At 35.3% G+C, this 23,700-nt stretch overlaps 6 protein-coding genes across 6 annotated transcripts; 5 read left to right on the top strand and 1 right to left on the bottom strand.

Annotated features, from left to right (window-relative positions):
• Positions 1 to 656: 656 nt before the first annotated feature.
• LOC125579281 lies at positions 657 to 1,079 on the top strand. The gene has a single exon (XM_048743269.1). It carries the CDS (start codon positions 657 to 659, stop codon positions 1,077 to 1,079), a length of 423 nt encoding a protein of 140 aa, XP_048599226.1.
• Positions 1,080 to 6,773: 5,694 nt separating this feature from the next.
• LOC111201379 (protein LIGHT-DEPENDENT SHORT HYPOCOTYLS 6-like) lies at positions 6,774 to 7,707 on the top strand. Its single transcript, XM_048743510.1, has one exon. It carries the CDS (start codon positions 6,991 to 6,993, stop codon positions 7,585 to 7,587), a length of 597 nt encoding a protein of 198 aa, XP_048599467.1. The 5' UTR covers positions 6,774 to 6,990; the 3' UTR covers positions 7,588 to 7,707.
• Positions 7,708 to 9,399: 1,692 nt separating this feature from the next.
• LOC111201380 (gamma-interferon-responsive lysosomal thiol protein-like) lies at positions 9,400 to 11,245 on the bottom strand. Its single transcript, XM_048743509.1, has 5 exons — positions 10,812 to 11,245; positions 10,663 to 10,728; positions 10,407 to 10,547; positions 10,106 to 10,198; positions 9,400 to 9,764 (listed from the first exon to the last, which is right to left on the bottom strand). Exons 1-5 carry the CDS (start codon positions 11,091 to 11,093, stop codon positions 9,564 to 9,566), a joined length of 783 nt encoding a protein of 260 aa, XP_048599466.1. The 5' UTR covers positions 11,094 to 11,245; the 3' UTR covers positions 9,400 to 9,563.
• Positions 11,246 to 11,847: 602 nt separating this feature from the next.
• On the top strand, positions 11,848 to 13,711 carry LOC111201382 (protein DOUBLE-STRAND BREAK FORMATION-like). Its single transcript, XM_022693121.2, has 5 exons — positions 11,848 to 11,978; positions 12,070 to 12,277; positions 12,406 to 12,549; positions 12,826 to 12,967; positions 13,348 to 13,711. Exons 1-5 carry the CDS (start codon positions 11,917 to 11,919, stop codon positions 13,548 to 13,550), a joined length of 759 nt encoding a protein of 252 aa, XP_022548842.2. The 5' UTR covers positions 11,848 to 11,916; the 3' UTR covers positions 13,551 to 13,711.
• Positions 13,712 to 14,165: 454 nt separating this feature from the next.
• LOC111201383 (protein CHLOROPLAST IMPORT APPARATUS 2-like) lies at positions 14,166 to 15,255 on the top strand. Its single transcript, XM_022693122.2, has 3 exons — positions 14,166 to 14,609; positions 14,703 to 14,855; positions 15,022 to 15,255. The coding sequence occupies exons 1-3, from the start codon at positions 14,178 to 14,180 to the stop codon at positions 15,046 to 15,048; spliced, it is 612 nt and encodes a 203-aa protein (XP_022548843.2). The 5' UTR covers positions 14,166 to 14,177; the 3' UTR covers positions 15,049 to 15,255.
• Positions 15,256 to 17,873: 2,618 nt separating this feature from the next.
• Positions 17,874 to 19,996, top strand: LOC106425871. The gene is made up of 7 exons (XM_013866593.3): positions 17,874 to 18,232; positions 18,321 to 18,470; positions 18,588 to 18,806; positions 18,899 to 19,020; positions 19,179 to 19,342; positions 19,461 to 19,615; positions 19,761 to 19,996. Exons 1-7 carry the CDS (start codon positions 18,056 to 18,058, stop codon positions 19,857 to 19,859), a joined length of 1,086 nt encoding a protein of 361 aa, XP_013722047.2. The 5' UTR covers positions 17,874 to 18,055; the 3' UTR covers positions 19,860 to 19,996.
• Positions 19,997 to 23,700: the final 3,704 nt, after the last annotated feature.

The raw sequence follows: 23,700 nt of genomic DNA, 5'->3' as shown, positions 1-23,700 counted from the left end.
GACAAACCTTCATAGATATTAATCTAAAGGTGGATACATTACTTGATGATATAGGGAACTGGAACGTTGAGATGCTGTCGGAACGTTTTCATCCCAATGAAGTGGTCCGTATCAGACAGATGATGCCAGGTGACGTTAATGACGGCTTTGTTTGGGCTTACTCTCAACATGGTGCTTACATGGTCAAAACAGGATACGATTTGATACTGCAAGGAAAAATTGAGGCAGCAGGTCAAATCTCTCCTCAAGAACTCACTCGGATTGCTTTGCAGAAACGTGTTTGGAAAATCCCAACTCTACCAAAAATTAGATTGTTCCTATGGAGGGTTATATCAGGAGCGGTGGCTGTTGCTGAGAGGCTAAACTCAGCCGGCCTGTAAACTCTGCAATGATGGAGCAGAAACCATAAACCATGTCCTATTTCAATGTGTGACGGCTTCTCGAATTTGGGAAGACGTGGGTGTAGCGTTGTCTGCAGGGGTTTTGCAACATTCCCTGAAAGAGAATGTGGCTTATGTTTTGACGCAATGCAGGACTTGAGTAAGACAGAGGCTATACGTCGCTCTATCCCATGGGTGCTATGGTTAATCTGGAAAAACAGGAACTCTGTTATCTACGCTAACGTATAAGAATCTTTGGAGAGGCTTTTACGAGCCATGTTTGAAGAAGTGGAGCAATGGTTCGAGTTGAACAAGGTCCAAGCTCCTGGTGCTCACACGAATACGAGATTGGAGAGTGAAGACAAATGGAATCCGCCTGAGAATGGAGTCATAAAGTGTAATATTCATGCAAACTGGAGGAATGCTCTTCTTCATAGTTGTGTTGCTTGGATTGCAAGAGATCAGATGGGTAATGTCTCATACCATGCTCGTGATGCGATAACTCACGCTCCTAATCGCTTTGTGGCGGAGCTCCGAAGCGTGATATGGGCTCTCTCTAGCTTGCGGGACCTAGGAATATCGAAAGTGACTGTTGCTGTGGATTATCACGAGGTAGTAGAAGCTCTGAAGAAGCCTCAACCATGGCCTAGATACATGAATTTGTTGGAAAAAAATCAGAAAACTCAAGGAAGATTTTGAAAGTCTGGACTTTGAAGGGGAAAAGATTTCGGCCAATGGAATCGCTCGAGACATTGCGAAGAGTGTGCTTAGAGATGGAAGATTGCAAACATACTTGGCTTTGGAGGGTCCTTCCTGGCTTCATGATCGGATCGCTAGAGAAACAATCAGAAGTGACTGTTGATTCTTATTTAGAATGTCGTCGCTGTCTTCTTCGTTATTTTCATTACCTTGACTGTCAAGGTTTGTTCTTTGTTGGGTGTTTTCACCACTTCCGATTATTAATCGATTCAGACGTTAAAAAAAAAACTTAATATGTTCTATATAAAACCGACCAAACCAAAAAACAAAAGTGTTTCTTTAATTTGATTAACTAAATATAGTAATAATATTAAGATTTAATATATTTAACCATTTAACCTAAACTACTAAATAAAATTTTAGACATTTTACTTCTAAATAAATAGAAGAAACACAAGTAAAAATAAAATAAAAAAATATGAATCCCATACATTAATATCAAAACCGAAAAAATTACTTGTGATATTTATATTAGGTTTAAAGATAATAATATAAAATTATTGGATTGCATCTTTTACATTTTATTATGATGTTTGGCTTTATGAAAAAAATAATGATTCAATGTCAAATGATAATGTGTTTTATGTTCTTATAAATTATAACTTTGTAATTGAATTAGAACAAACCTAAAAATCAACTCAATTGAATTGAATTCAACAAACACAAACAAAACCAAATTAAACCTAACTAAACCGAACTAAAATCGAACTGTTTTCAGTTGACTTTGGTTAAAGTTTTCTTTGATCCAACTTATAAACCAAACTGAACCGAATCCAAACCAAATCAGAACTTAAACCAAAATGTTCGCCTCTACTTATTAGTGCATGCTTGTAAAATGGTTAAAAACATGGGAACTTAAACCGAATCCAAACCAATGTTGATAAGAAACAAATTTGAAATGATCAGGTTACCATTTAAAGTAAAAAAAGTCCATATGTACATGGTTCCATTGGGCTCGAACTCGCGACATTCGGCTCATAAGACCTACAAACTAACCAACTGAGCTACAAGACCATGTTCTAAAATAATTTAGGAAATTTATCTCATGGGAAGATCATGTATAATATATTTATGTATTTATATGCATTTTTCACTTGATCAATTACTTACTTATACTAAGAATAAATTTTATAAAATTATTTAAAAGCTTCTTGTATTGAGCAAACTATTAGCTGAAAAAATAAAAAAATTATTCCCTCTGGTGGATTATAAATAAATTATTTTTTTTATTAGCTTTTTCATAACTTTTAGCAAATTAAAATTCAGTGAACGTAATTAATGTTTTTGAAGTTTACAATTTATCATTATTACATCCATTGAAAATGTCAAAAATATAAATCTTTTAGAAACAATTTTTTTCTTCTAAAACATGGATTCTTATGAAACAAAGTGACTTTCTTAATTATATGCATCTTTTTGATTGTTAGTGTAGAGCTCCAATCACAAATCAACAACAAACCCTAAACTAAGGGAGTTTTTCAATCTCTTATTTTTCTCTATAGTTAATTTCGTCATGGATTCTCTCGATTTTGGAGGCCGTTGAACTTTTTTCGCACACATCAAAAACTCAAGTACCACAAAAAAAGCACACACCAAAACTCGTTGATGGTAATAATTGCTTCTTATGTTTTTGGGATTACGATAATTATCTTATTTCTCCTAATATTTGTCTGGACTCAATAATCCACAAGATTGATTTGTCTTTAAAATGATAAACCTAGACAATCGTGTGGTCGATTTTAATGTTACTATTGGAAACATGTTTCTTCGTTTTGTCTCCAGGATATTCCAACTTCTATGATCAAATTGGATGATAGATGAGACACCCAAACAACTTTGTATTTTGTTTCATTTTTCATTTTCTTTTGATCACTTGTCTTGGAACTTGAATTTTTTTTTGTGTGTGGTTGTTGAACCTTACATGTCGTGCTCTTGTTTAAACAAATCTATTAGTTTTAAAAAGCATAGTTCCAATAATTTGTGAATTCGGAATTTGAGTATTTATAGAGGAAAGAGATTATACTAGTAAATTAATGCAATAATACTTACTAAATCACATTTTTGTGTCTCTTCTCCAGTTCTTCATCCAACACACAATACACCAAATCTTGCATTTGTGTTGAATAGTCATCTTCAATAGACAGTGACATATATATCATTATAGGTTTCATATAGAGTTATATGACCATAAGATTAACTTATATGATCAACACTCAATCATTATATGTATTGTATTATATATTATCATGTCTTCAAAAGTTCAAAATATGTCCATTTTCATGTGTTTTTAAATATAGATATATTGCAATGTTATGTTTTCCGAATTGAATTGAGGTTCATTTTTCAAACTGAATTGATTCATAACCGTTATATATCATTTATAGCAATGTTATGTTTTCTGAATTGAATTGAGGTTCTAACAAAATATGTTAACAAAAAATGGGATCAAGTTTTCAAAACGAACAGTTGTTATAGACATTGGAAAGACTGATAGTTTTGATAAGATCACCATCCGCCAGGCAACAAAATGGGATTGAATAGTCGTTATAAAGATATTGATGTGTGTGGGTGGTGGGTCGTAAGCACCAACAACCAATAATTTGAATTTAATTTTATCATTCTATTCATATTTGTATTGTTTATAAACACATTGTAGGGGCTACATCATTGACTTCTATGGCATCTTAATTAAGTAATTATTTAGTGCTAGACAATAAGCATCGGATCCTGATCGTCTTGCTCTTTTATTTTTCTCTTCATATTATGGTTTTGAATTTTCCACAGTAGAATAAAAAGATGTGCAGTGGGGAAGAAACAGACAAATGGAATAAAACAAACGCCATAATAGCTTCAATATTAGTTTACTAGTTAAGATTTCAGATATCTTTTTTTGGGGAAAAAACAGATTTGAGTAAAATTAAAAATGAGGTGGATAATTTTTTCCTCACTTTCTTTCTATAAAGCCCTAGTTCAAAAAGAGCTGTATAAACAAACACATACTATACCGTAATAATTTTCTCTCTATCTTTTTCGTATAAAAACCTCGTTCAAGAAGGGCTGTATAAACAAACAAATATACTGATACGTAGTATCTCCAATTAATGTAAAAAAAATCCCTCTAAAATTGAATAAGGCCATAGTAAACTTGAATTTTATTTTGACCTTAATTTATTTTAGAATGGAAATAAAATGTTGTGAACAGCCACAAATTAAGTAAGAAGACAATAAAGAACAAAACGTATTGAATCAAATATCCGTTTAGGGTTTCTTATTATTGTGTGAATGAATAATCTTATAAATCATTAGACTCATATTTATAGTAGGTTCAAAAACTCGATTTCTTTTATCTTTTAAAAATACATACTTATTTAGAAAAAGTAAAATTTCCTAAACCTAAAAGGCATATTATACTGCGGGGGCCTTGACCCCCACATCCCCCTAATGTCAATTTTGATAGCGAGTTTATTTTCCTTGCGCCTACGACGTCTGTACTCGATGTACAAAGATTTAAGATACCGAGATGCAATATAAAATAATAAAAAATTCACTACTTCATTTATGAAGTAAACCAATTTCTACTCTGTTATAAAATGGATAGTAAAATATGATTAAATATTTTTACTTTAAATTCTGTTTTGTAATAAAATATGGACGGAAATCGGAGATACTCTTATAAGTGCATTGAATTAAAGGACATCGCAAATATAAATGCAAGTATGGACAAAACACCATATTGCAACCAAAAAAAACATGACTTAATATCATGTAATTACGCTTTATAAGTCAAGCATCTAAGTTAATCATTATATCGTATATGTTTTAGGATTATTATATATTTATATATATTTTATGAAAGAAAACTATTAAATGATTCTCGTTGGTGTACTATAATGAATGACTATCACTGTTTGGGAATTGAAACTATGTGGAAGACTAATCAAATTAACAATGGATATTTATGATAAATAACTATTAAACTAACTTGTAAAAGTCGTGGCCTGCTATGCCTATACACCCGGCTGCTTAAATCGTAGGGTTAGGGATGGCTCGTTGGGCAATCCGGATCGGCATATTGTTGTCTCCATATTTGGATAATTAAACGATACCAGTTTTTGTTGCTAAAATAAAAATAAAAAAACGATAGCAGTTTGATTAAAAAAAACAAAAAAAATGATACCAAATGCTGAGGAGAATAATATAAACAACTAATACATGATATTTTCTTTCTTTAAAAAAAACAAAAATGATATTTCTTTATATGATCACGACTTTTTTTTTTGTATCTCGACTTTGTGATTATATTCTTGCATGATCTAAAGAAAATTTTCCAATTTGTCCATCTCCAAAACTATTAGTCAAATCAGATACGGATGATTACTTTTCAATTATTTCAGCTAAAACTCGTATAGTGACCCCCGAGAGCCTAGATTATATATAAGTCTTTCAGCCAAATTTTTACCCTAAATAGGAGTCATTGCATAATCTTGATATATAAAACAAATTGTTTTGTGATAAAACAACGGAAACGACAATGTGTATATAAATGTTACGTCTTGACAATATGGGCATACCATGATATCGTGTATACGTTCAGAAGGACAGTACCTAATCTCTTATTGAGTTATTGGCTAAAGAAAACAAACAAGAATACAATGCGAAAATGTGCCATAGTTAATTATGCGCGTACCTAAAATTCATTGAAGCCATAAATGAACAAAAATGATTACACTGATGAGAAACAAGGAAAAACACGTCTACATGCTAGTTTAACCTACTAAAACATCTATCCATAAATGATACAAATAACCTGTTTACACAGATTTAATAGTAGTTATTTTACTAAAGAAGATTCAAACAGAATGGCCTGTAAGAAAGCATATGGCTCGATCATTTCTGTTCCGAAAAGCCCATGTATTTTGGCACCTGTAAAATATCGGTACAAGGTAACTGAGAAATGTGACTTCTCTATACTTGCATTAAGAAAAAGAATATCAAAATGCAAGAATATTTAAAAACTTTCAAGCACACGCACGTACGCATATGTGTAGTGCAGAGCGCGCGGGCCCAAACAGTTCTTATTTTTTCTATATTTGGATGGTGGAGATGTACTCGACTTGAATTCTCAAACTTTTATGTCTGTCAGATTCCATATAAATAACCAGTATTTTTATTGATATCATTCAACACGGTGGCCCATTCCTTCTTTTAATAAGTACACTGTAACATATATGCGTTTTGAACGAGCGAGGTTGGAAATGGCCGAGAGAAAAAAAAAATAAACATCGTTAAAATGTCTAACTAAGAAGTTTCAGAACAATATTTAAGCAAAAAAAAAAAAGAATTTCAGCACAATATATAGACTAGACAATTTTAAATTACAACATTCTGAGCTATCTTCTATACTTCATTTCCTTATTGGCTTATAATTCTTATAACTATAGAAATAATTCCCCCTAATAATAGTGGTCTCAATATAATTAAAAAGGTTATAAAGATTTAAGAATCGGCCCACACTTGACCTAAATAGAATAGTAAAAGTATCAAGTGGCTTGTGAGTAGGGCCATGGCCACGTGATTTAGTTTCTTGAATTTTCTGTATTTCCACTATTCTTTCTTCATTCTCTACTTCTTTCAGAATTCACACCATTCAACCCAAAATGCAAAACTTTTCCTCTTTTATGGTCTTAAAAATTAAATAAATAAAACCCCAAAACCTAACAACACTTCACACTCTTTCTCTCATTTCTCTCTCTCTCTTTTAAAACACTAAATTCTCGATTCGCTTATATTCTCAAAACCAACGCTAAATAAAAACACTCTCAAAGAAAAACAAAAAAAAACCCTAGTTTTGATGGAATCGACTGATTCGGGGTCACAACAACATGGAGGTGACCCAGGTCCGTCCTCCGTAACGCCCTCTTCACCTCCGGCGACGCCGCCTAGCAGGTACGAGTCGCAGAAACGACGTGACTGGAACACGTTCTTGCAGTACCTCAAGAACCATAAGCCGCCTCTCGCGTTATCACGATGTAGCGGAGCGCACGTGATCGAGTTCCTCAAGTACCTAGATCAGTTCGGTAAGACCAAAGTCCACGTGGCGACCTGTCCTTACTTCGGACATCAGCAGCCTCCCTCTCCTTGCGCTTGTCCTCTCAAGCAAGCCTGGGGATCTCTCGATGCTCTGATCGGACGGTTGAGAGCTGCGTACGAGGAGCACGGTGGGAGGCCTGATTCCAACCCTTTCGCCGCACGTGCGGTCAGGATTTACTTGAGAGAAGTCAGAGAAAGTCAAGCCAAGGCACGTGGGATTCCATACGAGAAGAAGAAACGGAAACGGGCACCAACTGTCACCACCGCTAGAATTGACGTTGCTCCGTCGAGACAAAGTGAAGGAGGTGGTGGTTGTAACGACAGTGATCCGTCTGTCGCCGAAGCTGTACCGCCTTAAATTAAATTATTATATCATATTAATTAGTTTTCTTGTTATATTAAGCATGGAACTCACACCTTTCGTACTATAATGTATTTTATTTTTCTATATGAACTATTAAGAGTTTTCTTTTGTTAACCGAATTATTAAGATCTTGCTTTTGTGATCAATCAAACGGTATCATCTAAACAATCATGGAATTTAAATTAACGAGTGTTGAAGAGTTCAGGAATCAGCGAAGAATAAGATTACAAGAGTCGGATGGGGGTTTCTTTCAGCTTGCGTATGTATTTACATATTAAGTACGAAAGAGGTAAGTATACGTATACTGTACACTATACAATATCATGTCATATGCATCGGTATATGCATTTAAACGACTTAACATTTTCTCTGAAATAAATGTATAATACTCTCTTTTCCATTCAAATTTGTGTACAATATGCCAAATATATAACTTACTATCTCTAGTTATGTCTAGTCACATATTGGTTTACATTTTTATTTTGTATATATACTCTCATGCATGAATAGCAGATCATACGTATGCGTTTTAAGATACGTACACACGCACGTGTACATAAATAACTTTGGAAAGATGGTAAAAGTCACATGAATAGAACAAGATCGCGACTCGTGAGAAGTTGAGACAGTATTGTTTATCACGATGTCCGACCAACATGAGGCCTCTTACTGTGTTCTAGTACGCGTCTTTCCACACGTGTGTCTTTCAACCATATGGTTTAGTAAACAATAGTGAAATAATCGGAGTAGGCTTCTTTTCTTGACGTCAGTAATGAACGTAGTTTTTGGTTAACCAGTACAAGACCGAATAGTTTCCGTGACCGCTAGCTTGAGATATTTATATAAAATGTCGCCTTAGCCGATATGGAACTTTAGCGATTGCCTTACGACTCTATATATTTGAGGCAGTTTTTGCCCTAGATTAGTTATTAAAGATAGGTTAGACACCTGTGGTCCTTGAAAATCATGATCTAAATTTGTTTTGTTCCTAATCAGCACATGATCTTTGATAAGGACGAGCCAACAGCCAGGCCATGTTAGTTTACTCTATTATTATTTATGAATATACATATACTGTAAGGTTGTAACCTATTAGGTTACATTAATTACATTTCCTTTTGATCAGAGACGTCTAGAAGTCTAAAGCAAGCATTTATGGACCCATCATCAGGGCACCAGGCGGCTTAAAGAAACAACGAATAATTCAAAGGCATATGCTAAGGAAAACTCATCATCTTGACATGAGATGTAATGCCCGTGCCTCATATCTAGAGTCTATAAGCGACTTAAAAACGTGATATTTCAATAATTTTTCTATATATTTTTATAAAATAAAGCACCTGTTTGAAAAATTCTACTCAAACTTGCTTCTTCATAGGATATATGCTATTATGCAGTGTATTTGTTATCCATCAATAGAATTGCTATGTGATTTTTAAAAATTAATTTACAAGCAATTTTATTATATTTTTACTGATAACGGAACTTTACAAATTAATAATTTGAAAAAGAAGTTTGTGTTAACCAGCAATTGTAACGAGACAAAACAATTTTGTTTTTGTTAACCGATTCAATGCATTAGTACACCTTCCAATAATTTCGTGTAAAAACTCTACAAGCATAAAATTTTATAAATTATCATTGTCAACGTCGAAGTGAGTGGTGGGTCACGGTCCTCGCGTTACTATTCTATCTTAAATCCTGATAGTCTCCTTTGCTACTGATGGGTACCGCCAGTACCGTACCGGTGCATGAACAGTTTGGACCGCATCAGATGGTCACCAAAGGAACCCAATATATACTTAATTTGCAAAAGAATTGTTCCATTTAATATCTCAAGACCAGAGTCACTCACACAACCCAACAAACATACATTCTGATATATAAACCATACATATTCATCATATCTGGGAATTTATATAAGCTTTTCAGGGTATCATGCTACACAGCGCAAAATAAAGAGACGGTGTTTAAAGCAGGCCTGTGAAGTAGGACAACAAAGAGGTCTTGGTACGTTCCAACAATTCCCACATCGTATTGACTCCTTTCCGGCAAACAATAGGGAAGCGATTCACTTTGAGGCTGCGAATGGAAGAATATTTGGCGCACGCGCTAGGCACTTTGTTACCTTTGTACGCCTTGCAGATGTAGCTTATGAAGTTTTCATAATCCTGCAGTGAACACAAAAAAAAACTGAGGTAAGTTCAAAGCCAAGAAATATCAAGCACAAACACATACATATTAACTTATGTTCCTATCGATCAATGAATTTTAATGCAGTATCTTCTCCTGAAGACACTTCACTTCTCATTAGCTAACTACGGCGGCTATTGATTCTGAACTGCCATATGCCCAATTCCCTAGAGAAACTTAATCCAAGGTTTTGCACAACCACATTCCAAATCAACCATAAATCTTAATGAATATAGAGATATCAATTCACAGCACAGAGAATAAGAGAGTGTAATAACAAGAATTCAGCAGGTTTTAAGAAGAAACAAAGTAAACGAACCTCATAAAGTGGCTGACCATCCACTACAACCCAGGGCACGTATTTATGAGGCGGCTCAAGTGCACTCGTTTCTGCAGCATATTGCAACTGAAGCTGCAGCAAGTTGGAAAAAAAAAGATTAGAAAGTAATGTACATATCTGTGAATCATAACCCATAAGCTCAAAACAAAAACATATCTAACATGGAAGTGAGTCTATGAAAGTAAAAAAACTGCTCAGAACATCATCATATGTTCTTTCCTCAACTAGACAACACCATTGCAGAACCGTTATGCCCATAAACAATAGATAAGGAACCAACCTCTTTTCCATGTCCACTGCTGAGGCAATCAGCAACAGGTTTTGAACTCAGATTGAGCTTCTCATAACAAGTCTCCCACTTTTTGTACTTGTGTTCAATCACCAAACTTTCAACACAGTAGATGAACGGGAAATGATCCCTCTGCAAACGAAAGCGTCACCATTTAACCATTTATCAAGAGAAGGTTGATGTTAAAAAAGAGTATAACTTTGTTTCAAATGTGAACTCAACAGTCAGATCTCATCATTAGACTTACCAATTCAGGCCAAACATCAATCGCACAAGCTTCTACTGTGTCCAAGAAGCATTCATACGCACCGTGCTGCAACAAATAGCAACAATATATTATATAATCGCTACAATCATGCTTTATAAAGAAGGTATATAAATAAAGCAAGAAAAGACCTGGCAAAGGACGGTGACATTATCGGAGCGGAGCTTGGAGTTGCCCCAGGGAGACAGATGGAGGTCTACGATTGATATGAGACCGTCTTCGAAGAGCTTTGTGAGGTGGTTAACTATGAAGGAAGAACAGTACGGACATAGAGATTCATAGTACAGGCCCAGCGAAACCTTCGACGAAGATGGTTGAGATTTTCCAGAAAGCTCAGATGATAATGATGACGATGACACAAAGCAGAGAAGAGAAACGTAGCAGACTAGGAGAAGAAGTTTGCTTGTCATCATCGATGCAAAGACAGGGGGATGTTGTGTCTCTGAATACTATTCGATATCTTCAATGTTCAGAGCGAAAGAGATGAAGATATATGGTTGTAATGATCAAAGACACGTGTACGTTCCTAAGCCACGTGCCTAACTGGAACATGATCAACTCATTTGCAAAATGATGATGTGGATGCGCCAACGTTTTTGAATAAAGATGCACGGCTCGGCTCGACTTAAACCATATTGTTTCTCCAAAACATTTGAGAAGATACATGAGGACAAAAGGCCAGCTTTAGATGTTACTCGGATACATAAACACTCAGAACTCGAGCTCCCTGCCAAAGACAATCACAAACTACGTTAAAACCTAAAGCACAAATGGAAATAGTAGTAGAAAAAGTATAATACAAAAGTTAAATACTACGGATTACTATTTGATTTAGGAGGCATGTTGGATGGCTCCTCTGACATATAGCCTGCATCACAACCGGAAACAAAATCGAATGAAGAGTAAATAAACAAATGATGCAGCAATATGAAGTCCAAGTAGAGACTAAGCAGAGAAATAGATGAAGAACCTGACACGTTCTCCTTGGCGTCCTTTCACTCGAACCGCCCGGTGGAACAAAATCGACACTTGCTTTCAGAAAACGGAGACGACGACCCCCTAATATCTAAACGAGTATTAATGGGCCTTAAATTTACATAACGGGCCTATCGTAAATCTAAAATCTATTCACAGCCCATTTATCAATTGTCTCCATCTTAAAATGCGCCGTATAATTCAAAATCAAAGGTCTCACACGGAGAGAAGATTTGAAGCGCCAATCACTCTCCGAGAAGAATGTCGGAGGCGACGATCGCTGATCAGAGTTATCTCTTTCTCAATCGGATTCATGATCGGAGGTTCTTTCGTTTCCTCCGATATTCCCCTGAAATCTCAGTTTCTCTTTCGCGTTAGCTTGAACCGATTCTATATTCTCGTTTAATTTCGCAGGTTCGATGAAGAGTCTCTTCGGATTCTCGAGCTGTCTCTGGTTGCAACTAACGCGAAATCGTTTTCCGATCTTAGATCCCGACTGAGAGATTTCATGAGATCTGAATCGTCTGTCATATTCAGCGAACTCGCTGGAGAATCCGTCGTTGCGAAGCTCTCAGTACTCGAATTCTTCGCTCGTGCTTTCGCTCTTATCGGTGATACGGAGGTTTGTGTCTAAGTTCTTTTCGATCTGAATAAACTAAAAATTAACATTGAGGTATTCAGATTAGCAGATTGATTTGTGCTACTTTCTCGAATTGCTTATGTTATGATCTGTTGTTATGTGTTGAATAGAGTTGTTTAGCTATGAAGTATGAGGCATTGACTTTGCGGGAGATCAAGTCCACAAGCTGTTTGTGGTTAAGAGTTTCACATTCCGAATGGAACAACTTTGCAGTCCAGTCTATGGAACATGGATTCCCTTCTATTGCTAGAAAGGTGAGTAGTCTCCCTTCTGTAAATACATGAGCTCATTGCTTGATTCTTAACATGCTCAATGAAAAATGAGCTTCCTTCCTACGCAATTTGTTAGCTTGGATGCTTGAACAATCAGAATATTGTACTGCTAATTTTCTCGATTACTTTTACCGTATGGAAGTAATGATCAGTTTGGTTATCTTTCATTACTTTTTCTCTTTCTTTTGTAACTGCTTATTTTGCTTTTGACTTTAAGACTTACTGTGACGGTATGACATTGTTCTGACGTTGACCTAGGCCTCCGAAAATGCGCTGCTGGGCCTTAAGAGGGATAGTCTAATTGAACCAACATCAGAGGAGTATTCTGAAACTTTGGATGCTGCTGAGAGTGTAAGGAGACTAAGGGATTCAGCTGCGTCGTTAACATCTTCACACTCAGGTATTTTCATTTGTTTATAGTCCATTGCCTCGATCAGAATTTGGCTACATTTTGCATTGCTTTCGTCGTGGCTAGTCCCAAAACCAAGTATTTACCGTGTCGTTTGAATTCAATTTGTTTGAAAAGATATTGGTCTTAAACTCTCTCAACCTAAATGAGTTTCACATTACCCCCTTTCATTTAGTATAGCGTCTCGCCGTGAATTCAGGCATAGAATATGATTTTGAAATTATACACATTTGCCTTCATTTTAATGTAACTGTTATGGAGGATTCATTGAGCTGTACATTACGATCTTGAAAATCTTCTGGTTGGTGATTTATATGAATGGATAGAAACTTTAGCATAGTGTATCTGAGTAATTTTCAATTCATAAACAGTTCAGGCACAAGGTGCAGAGTACTTGAGGAGCAAGGAACTCAGGATACTAAGCAGGCAAACAAGACCCATGAAAAATCTAGATTCCACAGGTAGCAATTTGTTCAGAGAAGGAATCAATAAGCGAAATGAAAGGATGTTACAACATCTACGTAGCACTCAGATGATTCGAGATTTGGAACCACTACACTCTCGCTGTATTTGATGCAACTGGTGCTACAAACCTCAATGCTCTTTTGATACTTCATGACCATTCAGATACAGGTCAGCTTTCTTATCAAACATTACAACTTAGTTGTTACTAAAGATCACTTTGTGTTCAGAGAAGAACATATGAAGCTTAACCGCATTGATGCGCTTGAATCATTTTTACCCTTTTTGGCATCTAATTTAAGTAAAGTCAGGCGAGCTAGTTTTTTATTTATTTTCAACCAAATCATTTGCTTCATGTCTTAAACATGCTATATAAGTGTTTCCGTAGATATTTTGAATACTTATATATTATTTAGATACATGTATCTTTAATAAAACAGAAAAGAAGCTTTCGTTTATTCGGCTACTAGTATAACGTGGAAAAAGGGCTGAAATGAAATGGTCTCTAGTGAACTCCAAAGGAGCAGTAAGAGAGGTCCCATTCCAAGCTGGACTCTCGAAGCCAATCAGCTTGGTATTATCCCGTCACTTTTGGGATAAGACGCCACGTCGAATCATATTACATCACATGTTATAAAAGTATTAAAAAGTAACCTAGCTCTGTAATAATATCTATGTATATATCTATGTTTTTGGTATGATGCTCGGATAGACCAAGAAAAAAAAAAAGAGATAAGACATGGATACACAAAGGTTACCAAAGAAAGAAGAGCAAGAAGAAGAAGTGGCTGATCATCAACCTTTTTCAATCTTCGAGTCCATTAACGCTTTCTCTCAAGACCAACACTATCATTCTGTCGATGGCTTCGACCGCATTTTCGACATGAACATTGACAGCTTAAGCTGCTCTCATGAGCTCAACTGGGATTTCTGGAAAGAAGAAGACGACGAAGAAGATGTGAAGGAAGAAGAGAAGAGTTTGAGTACTGATCACGAAGGTTCAAGTTCTGGGTTTTGGGATAATACGTCGACGGATTATGAAGAGTACAGAGAGTTGGGTCTGAAGCTGAATCTGAACCATCAAGAAGTTATTGATGCTTGGTCTGATCGTCGCCAGCAACCTCTGTGGACAGATACCTCAATGCTAATGGCTCCGGCCAGTGCCCTTTATGTGAGTTTGTGTTAAATCTCTTACTTGTTGTGCAAGTTATGGATAGTGATGTAATCTTGATGAATTAGTATTAACGGTTTTGAGTGTGTCCAGAGGGGTGAAGTGCCGGTGATGGATGAAGAGAGAAACACGAGAAGAGAAGCGAGTGTGTTAAGGTACAAAGAGAAGAGACAGAGTAGGCTCTTCTCTAAGAAGATAAGGTATCAAGTCCGAAAACTCAACGCTGATAAACGACCTCGTTTCAAGGTGTCTCTCTCTCTCTCTTGTCCCTTCTTCTCTGTACATCTTAGTCTAAACTCAATGTTAACTAGTTATTTATTTTCATATTTAACTAATCTGTGCTAGAGAACTTCAAACTCTATATCTTTCTTATGAATTTTCTTGCGATACATTTCTTTTGAATTATTTGTAGGGTCGGTTCGTGAGAAGGGAGACTTAAAAGGGGAAATAAATATCTGGAAGAAAAATATCTCCAATCTTCGATGCGTCTATTTTCTTAGTATTATTATTATGACGATTATTATTTCACATTTTATTTGTGCTTTTGTGAGAGATATCATTATCAACTTTTATAACTTTGTCAAATTTGAAACGAAAAATATCTCCTTCGCGAATAAAAGAGATGCAAAAATATCTTTTAAGTAAAGGAGTGGAAGATTACATGAAGAGGACGTTTATGGCAAGTCTTTATCGAGATTGGTGGGGTCTAAGTCTAGAAAAGGATTCACCACATGTTTGAGTCGAAAACTAACCAATCCTTTGTCGGGGCCAAGTGCCAACTTTGTTTCAACGTATGTAAACTTCATGTCACGGTCAGTGAACGGCATCTGAAATGTCAGATGAAAATGTTACGACAATGCTTTAAGTTAACCTTGCTACAACTGTCAATACTCAATTTAACATTTTACCCAAAAAAAAAACTGTTAATACTTGTTCAATATAATTTACATAAATCTTACTATATAGTGTGTATTCAAAAAAAAAAAACTAGTGATGGTAATTATGTAGATGGAGGAGTGCATGTGCATGTATAGATTATCAATAATCTAACGGGAAGTTTTTGGTGTAATAGGTAAGAGCTGTGATTTCTTTTTTTGCTGTACAAATATTGTTGCGATTTTTTTGGTTTTAGTTCTAGATTTTTATCTTTTAAAAATATTTAAATTTGGACTGTATGAATTTGTTTCTGCAGAGCAATTATAAAAACATAAATTTAAAGAAGTATTGTGAACTTATAAAAAAAAATGTTGTGAGCATTAAAAAAAAATATATCAAGATTGGTGTAAATTTAGAGTTGTGGGTATAATTGTGACTGTGGAGAGCAACTACATCAATAGTCAGTCACACCTTTTGTACTATGCGATGTTAAATGTAGTAGGCTGTAAACCTTTAATTAAGATCTATATTAATGAGGATTGATTACGGTTAAATTTGATGCTCTTGAGCTACTATATATTACAGCTTAACTCGATTTTTTTTATACTTCCTCGTCTCTTATCTCTAACTCAAAGACAAAAATCCAGATATTCAGAGGGGCCGAATCCGGATCCAGATAGTAAAATGTTGGATCCGTCAAAGCGGGATCCGGATATCTTAATTTTTAAGTCAGGATATCTGGATCCGTAAGTTATATTAATAAATATTTTAAAATAGTAGTATTTATATATAAAAATTAATTTTATTTAAGATATTTTCATTTTTATAATAGTATTTGTAATATTATCCATAGAAATAATTAAAGACATTATATATATTTATTTTAAAATTATTGTTAATATTATATATATATTAATATTATTTTTTATTTATTTTAAGGATCCAAATCCGGATCCGGATATCTGCCAGATATTACAATTGTTAGAAGGATATCCGACATCCGGATATCCGAGAACTCCAGATCCGGATAAGGATAGTAAAATTATGGATCTGTGAGATCAGGATCCGGATCTGGATACCTTAAAATTTCCTGGATACCCGATCCGTCCAGAGCCTACCCAAAACCCTTTGTCACTCACTACTACATTTTTTCAGAAAAAAAAACTAAACTAAAGCCCATCATCCATTCTAAAATAGGTCCATCCAAACCTGGAACACTTAACTAAATTTATTTGATAAGGTGACATATTATTGATAACTTACAGATCCATCCAAGCCAGGCCTAAGGCCCATTTTATTGTGATTTATACTCAGTTCACACCTGTGGACCTGCGGTGGGTCAGAAAGGCAGAAACCTCGTATGTACATAGTTTCTTCTTCCAAAAAATCAATGAATCCATGAATGTAATTGAATTTGAAAGAATTCATAAGTAAGAACTTTTGCAGTATTAAAAGATTTGATGAGATTTTAATGCATTTATCCAATTCTTTTTATGATGGATTTTAAAGGAATATACATAAATTTTATAGGATACGAATTCCTCTTCTATGAAATTTTTAAATCTTTGTATATTTAAAAAGTTAATGAAAATTATTTAATCTTATAATTGAAAGAAAAATAATAATTAGTACTACTTTATAGGACAACTGATCTATGTTTTGTTTCTTTAGAAAAATATAAGAACTATTTTATAGGGATCAGATGCTATATGGTTGAGTAGGATTTATATGAGAGATAGATCTAATAAATGAACTTTTAAAAAAATGGTAATTACTATTTTGTTGGGATTTTATATTAGATTATTTGATTAGAATATATTGTCAACACCAGTTTGAAGTTTTGTAACTAGTACTTTATAATAAATGCTATTTTGTAGGGATTTTATGAAAACATCAAAAAAAGATTAGTCGTTTTTCAAAAAAAGACCATTGAAAAAATTATGTTACTTCAATTCTTTTGTTTTTATGTGAGTTCATGAAATGCAGAGTGAAAAATGATAGGACATGAGTTCGTGAAATGCAGATTCCCATGAGCATAACAAATCTCTCCTTTGAGGCAAAGAATTGGCTCTTTGCATTTCTACAGGACATATTCCATTAAATTTTTATCAAATAACATTACTACAAAATCTATCAAATATATTAAATAACAACAGAATTTAAAGTAAATAAAAGAATGATTACAAATGCTTAATCCAATAACACAAGAATTTAAAAAAATTAATGAAATCAATAATTGAATAACAGTGGAATTTAATGGAAACTATAATTCCTTCTAATTCTATCAAATTTCTAAATCCAATACCCCCACCTTATTAATCAAAAATATATAATGCAGAAGATGATGTTGCCACATCAGATGAAAATATATAAATGTGAAGATGATGTCGACACATCAGATGTGATACATACTATACACAGTTGTATAACACATTCGACACGACACGACTCTCTTTGAAAGAAGAAGAAGACGAATCACACGGAACCTCTGTCTGTCCAATCCATAAAAAGATGGCATCTTTCATAGTTTTAAAGCTTTCCGTCGGAAAAAACAAGGAACCTCCTCCACTATGCTCTCTCTATACTCCTCTACCATCAAAGCTTCGATTCCTCCTCTCCGATCACCACCACCATCACTCTCTGTTGGATCTCTTATCCGGTTTGAGAAGCGCGATCACTCCACAGTAGCTGCTTGTGGAGGTGTCTCGATGTCATCGAACAAAGACTCTCATGGATCGTCCTCGCAGGTCCGTTCTAATTTACTTCTTCTTAGTTTATTCGATGTAAGCCATATTTACCTGTTTATTTAAGTTTCCTGTTTTGGCCCTTGATCAGGTCGCTGAACCATTCTTCAGAAGCGTTTTAGGACAGATGGAAACGGTTTACCTAAACCGGAACCCGACGCCTAGATCAGTCTTGGAGCTTGTCAGATCCGTTGACGACGACCAGCTTTGCTATGACCATCTCGCTTTCAGGACCTTTGGGGTATAAATTTCACTTTTTTATTTGCTTCTTATATTTATTCTAAGTACAGTTTCAAAGATTAAAACATTTTAACAAAAGTTAAATTATCGGTCTTTGTTTGTTGGAATATATGGTTAGATTGGTGGTTATGGGATTGACTCGCTTGCAAGCTTTTTCCTTGACTATGGGTATACCCAAATGGATGAGCTGAGGTTTCCTGCCAAAAAGCTCAGAGCTTTGTGGTTTGCGCCTCCTCATGCTTCTTCTGCTGTTCCTGGTGGAAGTGGTGTTGATGGTCCTTTACCAAGAGTTTTTATCTCAGAGCTCCTTGTCGACCAGATGAGTACACAGACACAGGTAACGGTTTGACCCTCGATGGTTGATTGTTGTGTATGAGTTATTACGCTAAGTGTCTCTTGAAGTAAAGTAAGTGTGTCTCTTGTTTCCAGGATGTGATCAGAAAATACACTGAAACATCGCCTAATGGGAGAAAGTATGCTGCTCTCTCTAGTGCTTTGGGTAGTTTACCCTGGGGAAAGCCTCTATCTTCTGAGTTTGAGCAATTGGCTAGGTACATGCTCTAATTCCTCCTGGTTTGCTATTGAATTTTCTAGATTATTGACTCATAAATGATGGTGTGTTGGGTTTAAATTAATCTTCTGAGTTTGTTTGGTTAGGTACATGTTTTACTCATAAATGATGGTGTGTTGGGCTTAAATTAATCTATAGGGAAAGTGAATACGCAGCATGGACGCTTGCCAATGGCTATGCACTAAACCACGTCACTATCTCTGTCCATCGGCTTAAATCTCATCTAAACAAGATTAAGAAGCTCAATCAGTTTCTTGAAGAAAGAGGTTTCAAATTGAACTCTGAAGGAGGAGTCCTTAAAGGTTTAGTAGCACCAAACTCATGAGCTAATCTTAATTCCTTGTTTAAAAGAAATTAGAGAAGATTGGGGTTGCAAACAATTGACTGACACATACTGCTTCTTTTTTCCATTTTTTTCAGTTAGCCCTGATGGTGGTTTGCTGCAAAGCTCAACTGTGGCAGACTCTCTTTCTTTCAAGTTCTCTGATGGAGTCACCAAATCTATCCCTTGTTCATACATTGAGTTTGCTGAACGCCTTGTGCTTCCCCAGTTTCAGAATGTACCCGAAAGCGATGTAAGTGACATTCTTATTGAATATCTCAACTCACGATTACTGTGAAAATCATTGGCATTTTGTGTTCCAAACTCCTTTGTTACTATATAAAGCTGATTCATATCTTTGCATCAACATTGTGAATTAACCACTTATTAAAACGCAGATAAAAGAGTGTCATCGGCGAGATGGATTTGAGGTGGGAAATGCAGACAAGATCTTCGAGAGCACAAATCAGGAGCAGCTTTCCCGACGAACCGGCTGATGGCAGCATTTGGCAACTGCTTCAGCTATATAAATTCCATCATGCCTTGTACATATACATGTGAAGAATAAGAGCTGATACTGTTTGTAATGTCTTTAAACAGTAAAAATAACTAATCTAAAACCTCCCAACTAAAATATAGAATGTTTCTTGACATCATTTCATAGAATGTAAAACCAAGTTGATTACAATGAACTCATAACAGCATCTGCATCAATGAACCTCTTTTTGGGGTCCATGAATAGTGATGAATCTCTATCTATTGTGTTTCTACATTGATGAACTTGAAGAAGGGGTTCATAGGAATAAAATAATATATATATATATATATATTTTTTCTTTTAAGTTTTCAATATATTGATAATACATAAATAAAATATAATAATTTTTAAAATATTTTAAAATCTTTTATTCAATACATTAAGAATATTCATGAACATACAAAGATTATTCATCTATATTATCAAATTTTTGCCATACATTTTCAACTAAATCAGTTTTCAAACGATCATGTTTCTCTAAATCTCGAATTTCATTGCGAATGCCTAACATATTACCGATATTAAAACTTGTTCTCCTTTTCACCTCGAACTTCTGCTTGACTTTTCTGACTCGAACTCAGAAGTATCAATTTGCGTGTATCCGTCTCGTTCGTTCTCTACTATCACATTGTGCAATATGACACAAGTTCTCATAATCCTTCCTATCTTTTCCTTGTCCCATAGTAGAGCTGGATTTTTAACTATTGCAAACCTTGATTGCAATACTCCAAAAGCCTGTTCGACATCTTTTCTGGTAGATTCTTGACGTTCAGCAAATAGCTCTACTTTAGGATCTTGAGGAAGTGGGATGGATTGGATAAATGTTGACCAATTTGGATAAATTCCGTCAGTAAGGTAGTAGGCCATACGATAAGTGTGGTTGTTGACCTTGAACTTAACTTTAGGTGCTCGACCTTGTAAAATATCATCAAAAACTGGTGACCGATCAAGAACATTGATATCATTGAGGGTACCTAGTAATCCGAAAAATGCATGCCATATCCAAAGATCTTGTGATGCCACAGCTTCTAAGACAATTTTCGGCTTTCCTGAACCACGTGTGTACTGACCTTTCCAAGCCGTTGGGCAGTTTTTCCACTCCCAATGCATACAATCGATGTTGCCTATCATCACTGGGAACCCGTGTACCTCTCCAACATCGAGTAATCGTTGAAGGTCATCCTCATTAGGTCTTCTTAGATACTCATCTCCAAACAATTGTATTATCCCAGTAGTGAAATTTTTCAAACATAAATGTGCTGTACTTTCACCAAGTCGGAGATATTCGTCATATGTATCTCCCGATTGACCATATGCCAGCATACGTATAGCTGCCGTACACTTTGGAAATGCAGATAATCCGTACCTTCCGTGAGCATTTCTTCTTTACTGAAAGTATGGCACTTCACTACTTAGGCGCTCGACAATGCGAAGGAACAATGGCTTGTTCATTCGAAAACGCCGCCTAAACATTTCCGGTGGGTATGTAGGATTTTCCTTGAAATAGTCGTTCAATAGTTGATTGTGTCCTCGTTCCCGATTTCTTTCGATATAAGCTCGTCTTTTCGGGTTGTTGGCTTGACCATCAACTATTGAGTTGATGAAATTATCAACTACTTGGTCGACCATTTCTTCTAAAGCTTCATCTACTTCATCACTTGATGAGAAAGACATTGTTGAAGCAATTTATTTCTATTTTCCTTCCTACAAAAGGTAAAAGGGATATGTTAATCATATTTAATCCTATTATTATTTTCTTTATTTCTTCTCAATTTTCATTATATATATATATTTTTTTATTAGGCCTAGATATGTATTGTTGTCTTTTATCATTTTATTAAATTTAAAACTTAAAAATATTATTTTTAAATTCCATAACTTAATTTCTTTAAAACTTATAAAAACATTACTATCTTACAACAACATTATATTTTTTTCTTTAAAACTTATAAAAACATGACTATCTTACAAAAACATTATTTTTAAATTCCATAACTTAATCAATACAATACTAAAAGTTGAATAAGATCAACATCTAGACTATCCACGTAGGCAAATTTAATCGACCTATCATATGTTTTTATATTGCCATGTCATTATCCTTTGCAATAATAAAACAAACAGAAAACAAATCTCGATTATTAATGTGTTAAACCGTAGCCGACGAGGCTCCTCCTTCTTCCTTCGATCTCCACTTTGCTTGCTAAGAAAACCAGAACGTCAGCCTTTTCACTATACATCTTCATCTTCTTATTTCCCATGTTCTCCTTCACTACAACCGCAAATGAACATTACTGGTCACATCGATCTCGATAGAGTCCTGAGAGGCCGTCGCCGCGAGGTCATGGGGAAGACGAGGTGCGAGAAGTGGAAGCTTCGAAGATTACCACGGCGGATTCGTTCGGTGCTATTGTTTTGGGTGGTACTTTTGATCGATTGCACGATGGGCATGATCAGACTTCAAGGTTAATTGTTGTTTTCTCTCTGTGATTTCTGCTTATGAATCAAAACTAATTTATTGAAATATTTGTTGGTGGGGATGGAGAAATTAGGCGGTTGAGCTAGCCATGGCTCGAATAGTAGTGGGAGTATGTGACAGCCCGATGTTGATGAACAAACAAGTAAGCCATCTCTCCCTCTCGAATCTGTTATCATCTTTCCCTTTTTGCCTAGATTAGTTTAGCATCCTACACCGTTTGATATTAGCAACTCATTCGAGAACAAGGAATAAGCAACTTATGTGAGATTCTGCGTCTCTCTATTTTTTTAGAATTGATTGTATTTCGAGTTTTTATCTTGGTACTGAATGTGTCTGTGGTTTAAAGCTGAAACTGTTACGCTTTGTTGATGAGCTCGAAAGTTTCAAGGTCTCAAGAGTTCAATTCCACTACTTATGTGAGATTCGAGTCTAAGTCCAGTGGCCTTAGTTCTTATCATGAGTTGAAAAGATGTGTTCTTGCCGTTGATCTTGGTGCCATGTGCTTATGTATTCTTTTCACTGTGTTTGCTTTTCACAATCTTCTCAATTGCAATTGCTTTTGTTAGAGAGAGATATAGTTGCCTGATTTCTATGCCTATAGTTCTCTTACTACATTTTCTAAACGACTGAAAGGTGGAGTTTTCATCAAGTATGAATGAGTTAAATAGCTGCATTTGGGTTTGCTATGATAGATTTAGCCAAGTTCATGCTAATCCTACTGGCAACATGAAAAAAAATATGAATACTAATTAGCTCTTCGTAAACCTTATGTCTGTCAATTCATGGTTATGTCGATTGATATACTTCTTATTGTGGCTTTCATAGGAGAATGTGGGAGACAGTTTTTTTTTACTTAGCCGTTGATCTTGGTGCCATGTGCTTACGCCTGTAAAGCTCTCTTTCGCATTGGATGTGATGTGATTAAACACTTCACTGCCGACAGGTAATGTAGTTCAATGATGCCACATAACTCAGTAGAAACATATCATTGTTTTAGGAATACAAAATCTGTTTATTCACCTGTTCATACTGCCCATATTTTTCAGTCCACGAGTCAATTGAGAGGAGCACCTGCTTCTAGGATTGTGTTTTACCCGAATGTCATAGTCAAGGTGACATATTTTCATCCCCAATGCATCACCAAGAGCTATAAGAGACATTCCGCGAATGGTTTCGATCAACACTGCTGTTAGCCATTGTCTTCCTCTACCCAGAGAACTAAGGCTTTTTTCTTTCTTTTTTTGTTTGGTTTTGTTTGGTTTTGTTTTTATCTTATTCATACTATGTAACAACTAACCAATTCTCGGTTTGGATTTGATTT

The sequence above is a fragment of the Brassica napus genome, chromosome A10 (genome assembly GCF_020379485.1).
Source record: "Brassica napus cultivar Da-Ae chromosome A10, Da-Ae, whole genome shotgun sequence".
Classification (NCBI taxonomy): domain Eukaryota; kingdom Viridiplantae; phylum Streptophyta; class Magnoliopsida; order Brassicales; family Brassicaceae; genus Brassica; species Brassica napus.
This window is presented reverse-complemented; position numbering and strand designations above follow the sequence as displayed.